The 14,205-nt window shown below is 37.8% G+C and overlaps 1 protein-coding gene across 2 annotated transcripts in view; it reads left to right on the top strand.

The window, feature by feature from the left end:
• Positions 1-14,205, top strand: part of washc2c (WASH complex subunit 2C) — a 123,932-nt gene that overhangs the window by 88,834 nt on the left and 20,893 nt on the right. For both annotated transcript variants that reach the window (XM_039737973.1, XM_039737963.1), the window contains exons 24-26: positions 3,199-3,327; positions 11,540-11,683; positions 13,768-13,869. In XM_039737973.1, the coding sequence (XP_039593907.1) occupies positions 3,199-3,327; positions 11,540-11,683; positions 13,768-13,869 (375 nt within the window). The remainder of the gene's footprint in view (positions 1-3,198; positions 3,328-11,539; positions 11,684-13,767; positions 13,870-14,205) is intronic.

Genomic DNA, 14,205 nt, shown 5'->3' with positions numbered 1-14,205 from the left:
AAAACTCTAATCACTGTAAATATATTGTTGTACAATATGTAGATTGTTGGAACAGAAATCTGCAGACCTCACCTTTGCCTTTATTTTTGCTCTTAACCAACAGACGAAACACTACATTCTGTTTTTGTGTGGGGAAGGTGTACATATTAAAGGCAATTTGCAGCAGTGTCCGATAATCTAACATAATCGGAGCACTTCACTTGACTCAAATTACAATAACAACAGCTAATGATAATGTATGACAGAATATTTTGTTTAAAATTTAATTAAAAAATAAATACGTTAAATGTGACGATAAATAAAGGAAAAAAGCATGAAATATGAGCATAGATAAATATGTCACAAAATATGTTTTTTTTTTTTTTAATTTTGTCTTTAATATTCCTCCAAATGCGACCTGAAATATGGCTTGAATTTAAAACTGCCACTTTCACTTATCAAAGCTGAGAGGGTGGGCTCTATCGAGTACTGTTTTTTAATTGGTGATTATTTGCATTTTTATCTAATTTTTTTTTTTTATTTAGTACAGAATATCCCTCCATAACAAAGAAGCTGCTTTTGTTAACCGTAAGCAGTGACATTCCATTAGCACATAGTGCAGATGTTATAATTTCACTCCCGAAACCCTCATGTGACATTTAAACTGTCATGCAGCATTCCAGCTTCATGGTGGAACCCCTCTTCCCCGATAGCCAATCAAGTAATGGTGCTTCATGGTGCTTAGTACTTCATGTCGACCCCAAACCCTGGTTGTTGATTGTGTGTCCTAGCTTCATGGCCTCTTCAAACAACCTTTAAATCTTGGCTTTATGTTTAGAAACCTAGTTCAACTTAGTTTGGTGTTCCAATGTAAAACGAAACCCTCTCGCAGTTTTTAAACTGATTTAGAAAAAGCATTTTAACAATATGCCATGATAAATTAATGTGTAAAATAACTGTCAGTTATTTATGTACTTTTCAGTGGAAAGTTCAGGGCACACATCTAAGGCAGACGATACATAAAATATATAATCTTCATAAAAATAATAATGACTGTTACTCTTAATATGATATTTAAAGACAAACTTGGTGATATTTGTTTTTTTTATGGATTTTAAAAGTGAATCTGCTGAGCAGAGCTGGTATTTCCTTGATAGCCTATTGCTAGATTCCCCATTAGGTTACAGTAGTAAAACCGAGCAGGTTTGTACTTTACATTATCATTCCTCAGAAGACATATATACAACAAAAATATATCATTTTATATATAGTATTGTACAGTAGACTGTGTGTTGTTCAATTCTGCAACCTCCTGCGGAAGCAACTTGAGTTCTAAAGAAGCATAATGTCTGAGCAAACTATTGGGAAAGCCTGCTCTATTACAGGGTGAACCCTGGACACACTAGAAACTGTTATGGAAAAGAGGATGGTGGCAAAATTAGATGCCATTATGAGAAATCCCCTCCATCTCCTCCAGGAGGTGCTGTCTTGGAGCACTTTTAGCAACAGGTTCATTCCAACACAGTGTGAAAAGTAGCACCTCTTGGGTTCTTTCCTGTCCACTGCTTTTGGGCAATTCAATGCTTCCTCCCAATGTACCTGTTAATTTTGAAAAATCTGCACAATATACATTCATTTTTATTTGTTTATTTATCAATTGATTGATTGATTGGCTGTATTAATTGTCCCATGAATCTGTATCCTTGTTTTTATGTATCTGCTTTTGTATGCATCTGGATTTCCTCATGGGATTAATAAAGTTTATCTGATCTAAGGCAAAAATGGTTTTAGGGAAATCAACATGCATGTACATCAAGTTTAGGTTTCACTTGACTTTTGAAGTTTTTGCTGATCTTTAAAATAGTGATAAAAAGATTAGCCTCATCCTGTGAAGACTAACATCAACGTTTTTCATTGAGTGTACGAGAAAGACTTTACATGCTGCTCCAAAGTACAGTCTGCAGATATTCTTTGACTTCATTCAGATGCCTCCACTTCGTAAGCCAGATTTATTTACAGTCAGTCATCAGTTATTTTCTAACTTGCTTAGTCCTGAACAGTCGCCAGGGGTGCTGGAGCTTATGCTAGCTGGCATAAGGAGCTGGGCAGGCACACACCCTGGACAAGGGCATCAGTCCATTGTAGTATTTATTTACATTGTAGCTTAAAATTAAAAGTAAATACAGTAGCAAACTCTCTTCTGGCTCATACGTGGTCTAGGCATTTCTTATTGCTCACAACAACATGTCCCCGCTGTGAGTGTGGAATCCCTTTTATAACCAAACGGAGCCTGTGCTATATTTCTTTGTACTGCTTTGATTAAAGAGACTGTAAGCATATTTTTTAATAATGGACATCTTTAAGGGTAAATGATCAGAGCGCAGAGTCTCTTTACATCCTGTTCAGGACTAGCATCTGATTTTCTGCCACTGTCGAAGTAAAGGTTAACACATAATCCTGGACTTATAATACTAGTTAGTGACTGCTGAAAACTGTACTGAAAACTAAATCATAGAAATTTTTTTTAACAAGTTTAGTGCTAAATGTTTTAACTGCACATTAAGCTGAACCTAAAATGATCCCCATCATGATTTAATCTGGCATCTGTATGTGTAAATTGGACTAAAAACAGCATAGCCTCTCCTCTGCCCCCATTCCAAACAAGTATAAAAAAATATACCGGGCTAACGCAATCTTAAAGTAAATGTGTTTGCTTTACTTTAGGTTGCTTCAGTTTTAATTTTAATAAAGTATATAATGTGCCCAATTTTTACCATGTGAGGTGTCCAAATATTCCAGATAGAGCATACAACCCTAAAGGTTTAAGCATGAAATTTAAAAAATGAAGTTTTTGCTTGTTAAAATCAATCTTCATGATCACAGACTTTTTCAGTTGCTTTATCTGCATCTCTTGCTCAGTTTTCAAAATCATGAAATATTGTGTAGTCCTCATTTGTTTAGCTTTAGCTGTCCCCTGGGGGAAATTTGGCTTGAGACTTCTACTTTAGTAATATGAGCATCTAACATAATTTTTAAACTTCTTAGTAAAAGTTAGAAGTGCAGCACTGGAGGGGCAAATGAAGTATACACAGACTTTATGTTATAAGACAATGATTTAAACTAAGGGTTTACAAATCACTTTTATGCTTACTTTACCCCAGCTGCGGCTTGCACAATTAATAATATGACTTTGCTTGATTTGCTTTGATTTTTTTATAGTCGTCAGATCCTGGACCTCGCACAAAGAGCACAGGTGTATTTCAAGATGAAGAGCTGCTGTTCTCTCAGAAACAACAAATGGACAATGATCCTGATATTGATCTGTTTGCCTCTTCCGCAAAGTCTTTGGTTAGTGTGAAATCTTCTAATACTATCATCTTTAAAAAAAAATTATAATTATAAAATTGTACAATTATAAATGAATGCATTTTCTATATTTTCTGTTGACTGTTAAACTTCTTAAATAGAGAACACATTTACATAAAGATAAGACTGATTACCAGTTGTATTCATTTATTTACAGAATCCTTGGGAATTTGGGAAAGGGCTTTTGAGAGAAGGCTTAGGGAAGAGAGGGAGAGGAACAACTGATGCAGTCTTTACATTGAGAAAAACAGAATGGTTTGCATGTGATGTTTATTGATTTGGAGAAGGCTTATGATAGAGAACCACATCAAGATGTTTAGAGGTGCATGAGAGAGAAAGGAAGACCAGAGAAGTATGGGAATATTGTCCAGGATATGCATGAGGGAGTGAAGACTCATGTTTAAAGCAGTGTTGGGATAACAGATAAGATCCCATTTAGAGGAGGACAGTACCAGGGATCTTCTCTAAGTCCTTTACCTCTCTGATCAGGTTATGGATGTGCTGAGTCATGGGGGCATGTTTATTGTGGATGACATTGTGTTATGAAGCACCAGATAGAGGATGTGGAGAGGAAGTTGGAAGAATCGAGACGGGTTGAAAGTATATAGGAAGTAGACAGAATATTTGAGATTTAATCATGATCAATATTCAGAATTTAGCCTAAAGGGAGAGCTGTAGAAAAGAGTGAATTAATATAAATATCTAGGTAGCCTGAGATGGAAACTTAGATGCAGAGATAACCCATTGAGTGCAGTGCGGATGGAACAGTTGGATGAAGGTATCAGGAGTATTGTGTGATCGAAGTATTAAGGAAAAGGTTAAAGGTTAAGGTTTTTAAGACAGAGTTAAGACCAGAAATGACGTGTGGAGATGAGACATGGACAATAAAGGGAGTGCAGGAGAAGAAGTTAGATGTGGCAGAATGTTGAGATAGATGTATGAAGTTTCAAAAAGGACAAGAAATGAGACTATCAGAAGTATAACAAAAGTGGGAGAGAAAGTACAGGAAAGTAGGCTGAAGTGGTATGGGCACGTGACGAGGAGAGACAATGAATATGTGGGCAAAAAAGTGATGACAAAGGAAGTACAGGGGAAGAGTAAGAGAGAGAGACCAAAGTGGAGGTAGATGGATGGTACTAAAAGCAGATGTGAAGGAAAAGGGGCCTGACTAGTGAGGAGGTGCAGGACTTGAGCTGTATGGAGAAGGGTAATCCTTTAATTGCCATATACAGTTTCTTGTATTAGGAAGTTGTCAGCTTTTGCATAACCCAACTTAATTTCCAGAGAGTATTTTTTTTGAAGTCAAAGCGCAGGGTCAGCTATTTGTACATCACCCCTGGAGCAATTGCAGGTTAAGGGCCTTGCTCAAGGGCCCAATGGAGTAGCATTCCTTCTGTTGCTGCCAGGATTCAAACCGACAACCTTTAAGTTACCAGAACAGATCCTTGAGCCACAGAGCCACCACTCCACCCTTTCAAGCACATTTGCCCTGCAAAGAAGTTGGAAAAGATGAAGAGGAAGAAGAAGTCGAAGAAGATTGAATTTGTTTACAATCAAGCTAGCAGAGGCCAAGCAGTAATAGGTGTAGGCTAGGGATCTGTTGTTTAAATGACGCTAGGGCACTTGTGTTGTGCACGGCAAATATATTTATACCTTCTCTCACACTTAGACAATTTTTAGGCACTAGCTAAATTACAGTAACGCTATGTCTTTAGAACTAAGACATAAATCAGAAAAAGGAACAAATTACAAGTAAACTCTTCATAGGATGCAAAGGTGGTTTATTGACCTGAGTAACAAGCCATAAGTTGCTTTCCATATTTCAGACGTTTAGCAGTAGGATAATTGAATGTCAGTTGAAAGTTTTATTACTCTCTTTTATGTTAATATTCGCAATGTTGGTTGAAAAATAACATTATAATACATGTTTGAAAATCAAGTTTTATCCTAATATAAAAATGATCAGTTTATACTCTCTGACTGGGGACGTTACTAAGAAAGTATGAATTTATTGCATACAGCCACATTTCTTCTTATTGTTAAGATAATACATTGTCATTAAATATCAGTTTTAAATTTCAACTTTATTTTCTATAACATGCAAAAAAATGAAAATTAGTCTCTATTTGAAAATGAATGAGAATAAAGATGACTGCTGCAAAGTTGACAGCCAAAAACGTTTTCTTCTGCCAGCTAATATGGATTTACTGTAGAGCAGTGGTCCCTAACCTGTTTTTATGCCCTGCGCCCCTAGACAATGTCTAGATTATGTTTGCACCCCATACAAAAACAATATCACATTTGAAAATTGAAGTCCACAAATTAAACCACATACAGTACTGAGGGTGAACAAATTGAACTCAAAAAATTAAAGTTTTAACTTAAATGTAAAATGAGCAATTCACTTTTATAAATCTCAATAATATTGTAAATGTGTCCCACGTGAAGCTTAGACACTTGGTTGACCTTCCAGAGGGCTGGGGTATCCCATGAAGCATCAAGTGCCGCAAGAAAATGACACACAATCAACGATTGATGGATTTGGGTGATTGGAGACTCCCATGAAGCAATGGGTGCTGGCATGCCACCTACCAATGAAACACACACGACAAGCATTGTCCCCCAATAATTACTGTGCTGAATTTCAAAAACAGATGCACCTCACAGATAAAATTACTGGTCAACTGCCAGGACCACCAGCAGGAAAGATGGGCTGAGTGTTAACAGCAGGTGTTGCAAAAGTGTCAGTCAAACTTCAGTGACTTTTCACGATCATGACTTGCACAGAAATCAATAATAGACCTCACTGTTCTCTACGGATCATTGCAAGATCCAAATTTCATTCTCTTAAAAAAAAAAAGCATATGCCTTTATGAACACTCCAAAGAACCCCCAAAAATTTGCATTTCTGCAGCTCATTTACAGGTGACAATAACCACACAATACTTGATTGTTGTAATATCATACAAAAGGATCACTAACTAATTAATGACCTATAAGTGATGGCACACTACAAGATTGCACCACAAAGTTGGACAATGCGCCTCACTGAAGTTTGGCGAATTGTGACACAGCTTTCCTCTTTGTCCCCCCTTCCTCCCTGAAATGTCATCTTACATTCCAGGTTGGTAACCCCTGCTGTAGACAAAAGCATAATACAAGGTGAGAAAGAAGGGAAATCAGCGGTGGTGACAGCGGCTCACAATGTGAAGCACTCAGAATGAAGCAGACAGGCAGGTAGCACAGGTTAAGTGATGGTGGAGCATTTATTAAAGACACATACATCTTCACAAAAATTGAAGAAAATGAAGGACAGAACAAACAAGTCAGATGGTACGAAGTAAAATACTTTCCTAATACTCCCTCCACCCAAATACAACCCCAAATCAGAAAAAGTTGGGACAGTGTGGAAAATGTGAATAAAAAAAAAAAGTTATAAACTCTCCTCAAATTTTATTTCATTGCAGACAGTGTTTTTTTTTTTGTCAACATCATTTGATTTGTAACTAAATATCCATTCTTGCCATTCAGGCTTGCAACACATTTCAAAATAAGTTGGGACAGTACAGCATTTACCACTTTGTACAGTTCCTTTTTCTTTTAACAACACTTAAAAGACGTTTAGGCATTGAAGAAATCAAGTGACTAAGTGTTGCAGGTGTTAGTTTGTCCCATTCTTCCTGCAAACAACGTTTTAGGTGCGCAACAGTACGGGTCTTCGTTGACGCATTTTTCGTTTCAAAATGCGCCAAACATTCTCTATAGGAGACAAATCAGGGCTGCAGGCAGGCCAGTCAAGCATCCGCACCCTCTTCTTACGCAGCCATGCCTTTGTTATGAGCGCAGTATGTTGTTTGGCATTGTCTTGCTGAAATAAGCATGGGCATCCCTGGAAAAGACGTCGTCTTGAAGGCAGCATTTGTTCCTCCAAAACTGAGATATACTTCTCAGCATTGATGGTGCCATCGCAGAAGTGCAAGTTACCTTTGCCGAAGGCACTGACACAACCCCATACCATGACAGACCCTGGCGTTTGGACTTGTATCTGGTAACAGTCTGGATGGTCCTTTTCCTCTTTGGTCCGCAGCACACGGCGTCCATTTCTTCCAAAAAAGATGTGAAAAACCGATTCATATGACCACAATACACGTTTCCACTGCACAATGGACCATCCCAGATGCCTCCGAGCCCAGAGAAGTCGACGTCACTTCTGGACACTATTTATGTAGGGCTTCCTTTTGGCACAGTACAGTTTTAGCTGGCATTTCCTAATGTTACTATGTACTGTAGTGCTTGAGAGTGACTTCCTGAAGTAGTCCCATGCAGTTATATCATTTATTGATAAATGACGGTTTTTAATGCAGTGCCGTCTGAGAGCTCGGAGATCACGGCCATTCAGTTTTGGCTTGCGCCCTTGGTCTTTGCGCACGGTAATTTCTCCAGATTCCCTGATTCTTTTCACTATGTTATGCACTGTAGAGGGAGAAATGCCCAAATCTCTTCCTATCTGTCTTTGAGAAACGTTTTTCTTCATCATTTCAAAGATTTTTGCCCGCACTTGGTGGCAAACTGGCGATCCTCTGCCCATCTTTGCTCCTAAAGGAGTAGGCCTTTCCTCGATGCTGCTTTTGTACCGAATCATGATTGCAATCACCTGTTAACATCACCAGTTTTAAATCACATCATTATTTAGTTATTATACCTCACTACTACCCCTGAATTGCCCCCCATCCCAACTTTTTTTGGAATGTGTTGCAAGCCTGAATGGCAAGAATGGATGTTTATTTACAAATCAAATGATGTTGACCAAAAAAAACATGAATTATCTTGTGTTCATACTATCTGCAATGAAATAAAAGTTAAGGGAAATTTGTAAATTACTGCTTTATTTTTTTATTCACATTTTCCACACTGTCCCAACTTTTTCTGATTTGGGGTTGTATGATTAACTTTATTAATATTTCTTAGTAGTTGTAGCAAAATCATTTGCTCTCCTGCACACATTTAAAGAAAAACAATACATCCTGGATACACCTCGCTCAGCCAATTTAGAGTAAAATAAAATATTTCCAGAACAACTTTGCATCTGTGGAGGTCTCTTTAATTTTCTTTTGGACATGCTCAAAGCAAACTCACTTATGTGAAGCTATTAGTATCTTAGTAATAATTTTCAGTTTGATACGGCTGTATGTTCTTCAGCATTCCAGCACCAATTTTGCCCTGAAAAAGTTTCTGTGAAATATTGTAATTAAGAACATGTATGTCTCTAATTTTCTGTTATATGTAGTACAACAACAACAACATTTATTTATTTAGCACATTTTCATACAAATGATGTAGTTCAAAGTGCCTTACAGAATGAAGAAAGAGAAAAAAGGCAAAATATAAAAAGTAAAATTAGGCAATACTAATTAACATAGAATAGTAAGGTCAGATGGCCAGGGAGTAGACAGAAAAAAAAAATCTGCAGGGGTTCTGAGGCCACGAGACCACCCAGCCCCTCTAGGCATTCTACCCAACATAAATGATCTCAGTCAGTCCTCATTGTATTCAGGGCTCACATGGAAGAACTTGATGATGACGGTCATGTGGACTTCTGGCCTTTAATCCGTCAATTGAGGGACATCAAGTTGCTTTGATCAGGTGGTGGTGGTGCAGATGGCCACCACAGAAAACCAGAAAAAGAAAAGAAGAGAAAGTAGGGGACAGTATGGATTACAGAGTCACCAGGAATGAAAATAATAATTAAATACATATGCAGAGTATCAGGATTAAACAACAATGAAGCTATGACAAAGCCATGTTAAAGTAATGTGTTTTTAGCAGTTTTTTTAAAGTGCTCCACCATATTAGCCTGGCGAATTCCTATTGACAAGCTATTCCAGATTTTAGGTGCATAACAGCAGAAGGCCGCCTCACCACTTCTTTTAGGTTTAGTTCTTGGAATAATAAGCAGACACTCATTTGAAGATCTATGGTTATGATTTGGAGTGTAAGGTGAAAGACATTCCGAAATACAGTTTAAGATTGTTTAAGGCTTTGTAAACTATAAGCAGTATTTTAAAGTCAATTCTAAATGACACAGGTAACCAATGTAGTGACATCAAAACTGGAGAAATGTTCTCGGATTTTCTTTTCCTAGTTAAGATTCTAGCAGCTGCATTCTGAACCCATTGCAATTGATTAATGTCTTATTTTGGGTGGTCCTGAGAGGAGTGCGTTACTGTAATCTAGTTGACTGAAAGCAAAAGTGTGAACTCATTTCTCAGCATTTTGCAATGTTATAAGAGGTCTAACTGTTGCTATATTTCTTAAGTGAAAAAATGCTGTCTTAGTACAGAATTCACAGTTTGCAGTAGTCCAGCATGTACTGTACATATACAGGCAGTCCCCAGGTTATGTACGAGATAGGGACTGTAGGTTTGTACTTAAATTGAATTTGTATGTAAGTCGGAGCAGGTACTTAAATTTAATAAATGCTATTGTTGACCGACTGTAACCAAGTGCTCTGCTGATGAATGATGGAGTTTCACCTCTCTCTGACCTTTTTATTATTTCTACTTTATTTTCAATGGCGATGGTTTTTCTCTTCTTTACTGTATCACCAGCACTTGCATCAGATTTGTGTTTCAGAGACATTGTTGAAGTATGAAGACAAAAGATTAAGATGAGCTCTTCTGCACAGCACTGTACACGCTATCACAGCAGGAAGGCACCAGTCGTCAACATGTCTGATGTACTGACGAGAGACAACTTCCTGCTATGTGCGTAACAGTACAAGGAGGCTTGCTATTGAGAATGAATGGGGGTGGTGAGGGGCGGTTCATCAGCAGCCCACCTCACAGTCCCCTCCACTACAATATGCTGCCTGCAGCCTCCGCCCACCGAGAATGAACACGGTGCGTCCAAAGGCGGGTAGTGATCACCCTCCACCTCCCCCATTCAACAGGCAGCCACCTGAGGCACACTACAATGCTGCCCTGTTCACCCTCAATGGCCTCCATTTCCATGACCTCCGCCTGCAGTATCACTAGCCACCCACCCACCGAGAACGAATGGGGCAGCCATGTGTGGTGGGCGGGCAGTGAAATGCCCCCCTCCACTCCATCCAGTCAGGAGCAGTAGCTTTGGCGGCGTAGTGTGCAGGCAGTGAACCAGCCCATCAAGCCTCCGTCCTGCACACGAGCGATTGCTGTGGCCCCGGTGACTATGGACCACGGGTCACCGCTTACCACCAGGAGCCACCCGAGGGACACTACACTGCGCGAGCAACGAAATAACCCCCTCGCCCCCAGCTTCCGTCCAGCCACCACTTGCAGCGTCCCCAGGCCGAAGATGACAGATGATGGCAATTATTCAGGTGCATGCGTTCAGCTGCGGCCCCGTTCATAAGTTGTAGGTAGGATGTCCGTAACTTGGGGACTATCTGTATACACATACTGGTGTAGGTACTCACAGCACAACAGCTTCAAGCACAGCTTAACAGTAAAGGTCAAAAAAGCAAGTGGCAGTTTCTACTGTGAAGAGGAGGCTTTGTGAGAGTAGAGACTGAGACTTGCTTTTTTGTTTCTTTACAGTCCGTTTCTGAGAAGACTCTCAATCACACCTACACAGTGGGTCAATTTAAATTGTCAATACAGTATATGGAAAATTCGCTTGTACATGGGTGGATTGTGCAAATTGCACATAGAAAGAATTTTGCTTTATTGAATTGAAAATTTGAATGCTTTTTGTGTTGTTGTTTTTCTATTATTTTTGTTAAACAATATCGATTTTTTTCTTGAAAATGCAATTCCAACCTACATTGTTAATGGAACAGTTGGCAAAATTTAGAGTTTAGAGCTACTTGAAAAGGAGGAGTCTGGGGGAAGAATAGAGATATTTGAAAATCCATATAACAGATGTAGAAATTGTTTGGGGTCTCATCAAAGGCCCCTGGTAAGTGTTATGAATAGCATATATATCAAAAGGGATTGCATTTCCCATTTAGATTTTGGAAGAAATGTAACCTGAGAATTATTAAAGGCTTTGGCTTGCCACCACTACCTTGTAATGGAAAGAAGTGCATTTTCAAGATGGAATAATCTTAAGAGCCTTGAAAGGAGATTTGAAAGTAAAGTATCAAGTGTTCATTATGACAAGTGCCAATCTGCCAACTGTGCTCTGCTTGACATGCAGCTATGTTTTATTTTAGGCACCTGAAAAAACCATGGCAAAGGCTGCTGAAACAACCCAGCCAGCTGCTGAAACAACCCAGCCAGCTGTTGCAAAGCCTCCCATTCCTGCCTCTTTAGTGGAAGAAGAGGAAGAGGATGATCTTTTCAGTAAAGCAGCAAAGGTTTTATGTAGATTACTTTTTTTTTAATTTTAGCATTACCTCAATTAAAAAAAAAACTTTAAAGTTATATTTGTATTTTGTTACAGGTGCACAGGAATTTCTACTTATATGCATTCTCTTTTAGCAGCAAATCAATATAAAAAAATAAATAAATAAATAAATAAAAACGAGAATAAGTTTCCTTAACATACAGATCATATTGTATACATTTCAACACACAACATACCAGAATGAGAACAGCATTCAAAATTGTGAAGTTTGCATCACAGAAATACAGCACTCCATAGTCACAGTGCTCATACATAGGCCAGTCAGTATATATTTTTAAGTCTTGATGGCACTGATTTGTGGTTGAAATCTGTTGACCTTCAATATGGTCTGATCTAGTCGTGTTAAAAGACACATCTCATAAGTGATAACAGTTTGTATTTAAGACAGCTACAAACCTGCATTACAGCACAAGCCTTTTTCTTCCAGAGGTTGTTCTAGATATCATGATATTAGTATATTGCTTGACGTCACAGCCCTGGGTATGACCCTTTTATCCTGTAATGTTGTATTACTCTGCAACAAAGTAATGCCACCAGTCTGGGCACTTTCTGCATTGCATTGGTGATAATTAAAAAGTGTTTGCTTACTCATCTGGCATCACCTTGAGGACTTTTAAAGTGGAGATGTGTGCACTTTTCTGATATGATTTCATTGTTGTACATCCCAGAGAGATTTTTACAGATGTGAAACTGAAAAAAAAAAACAACATTAGGTGCCAGCTTCTACTGATCCTCTGGTGAAACTGATTTTTTTGACTCTTAGATGTCTTTTTATGTCCTTGTGGCATTTTGCAGAAGGCTGTTATCAAAACATCAGCCAAATTAGATGTACCACCTTGTGTGTATGTGTGATTTTGTAGATCAGCTTAAATGCTTAAATCTTTTAGTGGTTTACTCTCATGTGTGGATGAGTATGCCACAAACGGTATTTAATTTTGAGAATTTTCATTTAGAAATCTGCCAGCATGTTGCAATTGATGTGTAACCATTTTGTTTTACTTGGGCTACATCTATACTACATTTTAAATAAAACGTCTTTACTGGGAAGTCTTTTAAATGCATACTCAGATTTCTTAAAAGCAAATATAGAGATAAGAAGAGCAAACATGAAGTGACAGCACCACAGGAGTCATTCTGAGAATTTAACTATGGGACTCTTGTTTAAGGTGGCCTCGGTTAGAGCTAATTTGTTTAATCTGCTAACAAAAAAAACTTTTAGCAAATTAAAAAAAACAACAACACATAAGCATCCCTTCATATTTACATAATGCCTGCTTTTGCATTCAGGTGTAATAATAAACCTCTAGGACGGATGAAGTGAAACAGTATTTTGTTAGGACTCGCTGCCAGTTTATCCAAAGCACAAAAAACTAAAAGTTACATAGAGGTGAATTAAATTTGTTCTTATAATAGATTAAAGAAAGAATTGTTTTACTCATTCAGTTTATCTTCTGTAAATGTAGATGTTGTGTGTTGTACATAATCATGCCATTACAGGGTGGTCCAGATCTAATTATGCAGATCCAGATTGTCTGGATGACTTTGATTTATGCAGGGACGATTCCAGTTCGGCGCGAAGGCGATTCTTCATGTTGTCAGTTCACACACTTCTTGATTGTCTGGGATTTTTCGGGTGATTTTCAATGTCATAAACTTAAGTTATAGCGTAATGAAAATTGCATAATTAGATCTAGACTACCCTATACTGCACCCATAGCATGTTAACAAAATGGTACTTAGAAAAAAATCTGCTGTAGAAAACAACAAACATAAAACTTGTTGGCTAATGAAATTTATGGCAGAGTAAAACGTGTATAGAGTGAGTTACGACATTTGCTCCAAACTATAATATAATGTGTGCACGTTATAAGGGCAGTGTTTAATAATGCATCTTAAATATCTTGCAAACTACAATATTAGCATTTTACAATGTAAGCTTCATATCAATGAAGTACTTAAGTATATCAAAGTAGAGAGAACCACTCACTGTCGACCTTGAATTAAATGGAAATATTTTATGCTTTTCTTTACCAGACTTCTAAACCTGTCACTAACAAGCCAGGAAAGTCAGTTGGACTATTTGGTGAAGAAGAGGAGGAAGATCTGTTCAGTGTTGTAAGACCAAAACAGCCATTGGTAATTTCTTTATACTTATTTATACTTACTTATTAATTTACAGTTGTTTTCAAACTGTTGCTAAACTAGTGCATTGTTGGTGAAGTCAACTTAATTTGTAATCTGTAAGTTTCTGTTTAATATATTCTTTCACCTTCAAATACTATTACTGTGTTTTAGAAGAGATAACCCTAGTTTAGCATTCATACATCTGGATTTCATTCTGAATGAAGCGCTATCATGGAGTACTTGTCTCATTACATGTCGTGATAGAATAAATTTTAAAATATTTGATACTTGAAGTCTTGCCCTTCATATGCATTTGGTATCCCTGTGTGTCTGATCATCTCTTGCCTG

This window comes from Polypterus senegalus, chromosome 1 (genome assembly GCF_016835505.1).
Source record: "Polypterus senegalus isolate Bchr_013 chromosome 1, ASM1683550v1, whole genome shotgun sequence".
In the NCBI taxonomy this organism is placed as follows: Eukaryota; Metazoa; Chordata; class Cladistia; order Polypteriformes; family Polypteridae; genus Polypterus; species Polypterus senegalus.
This window is presented reverse-complemented; position numbering and strand designations above follow the sequence as displayed.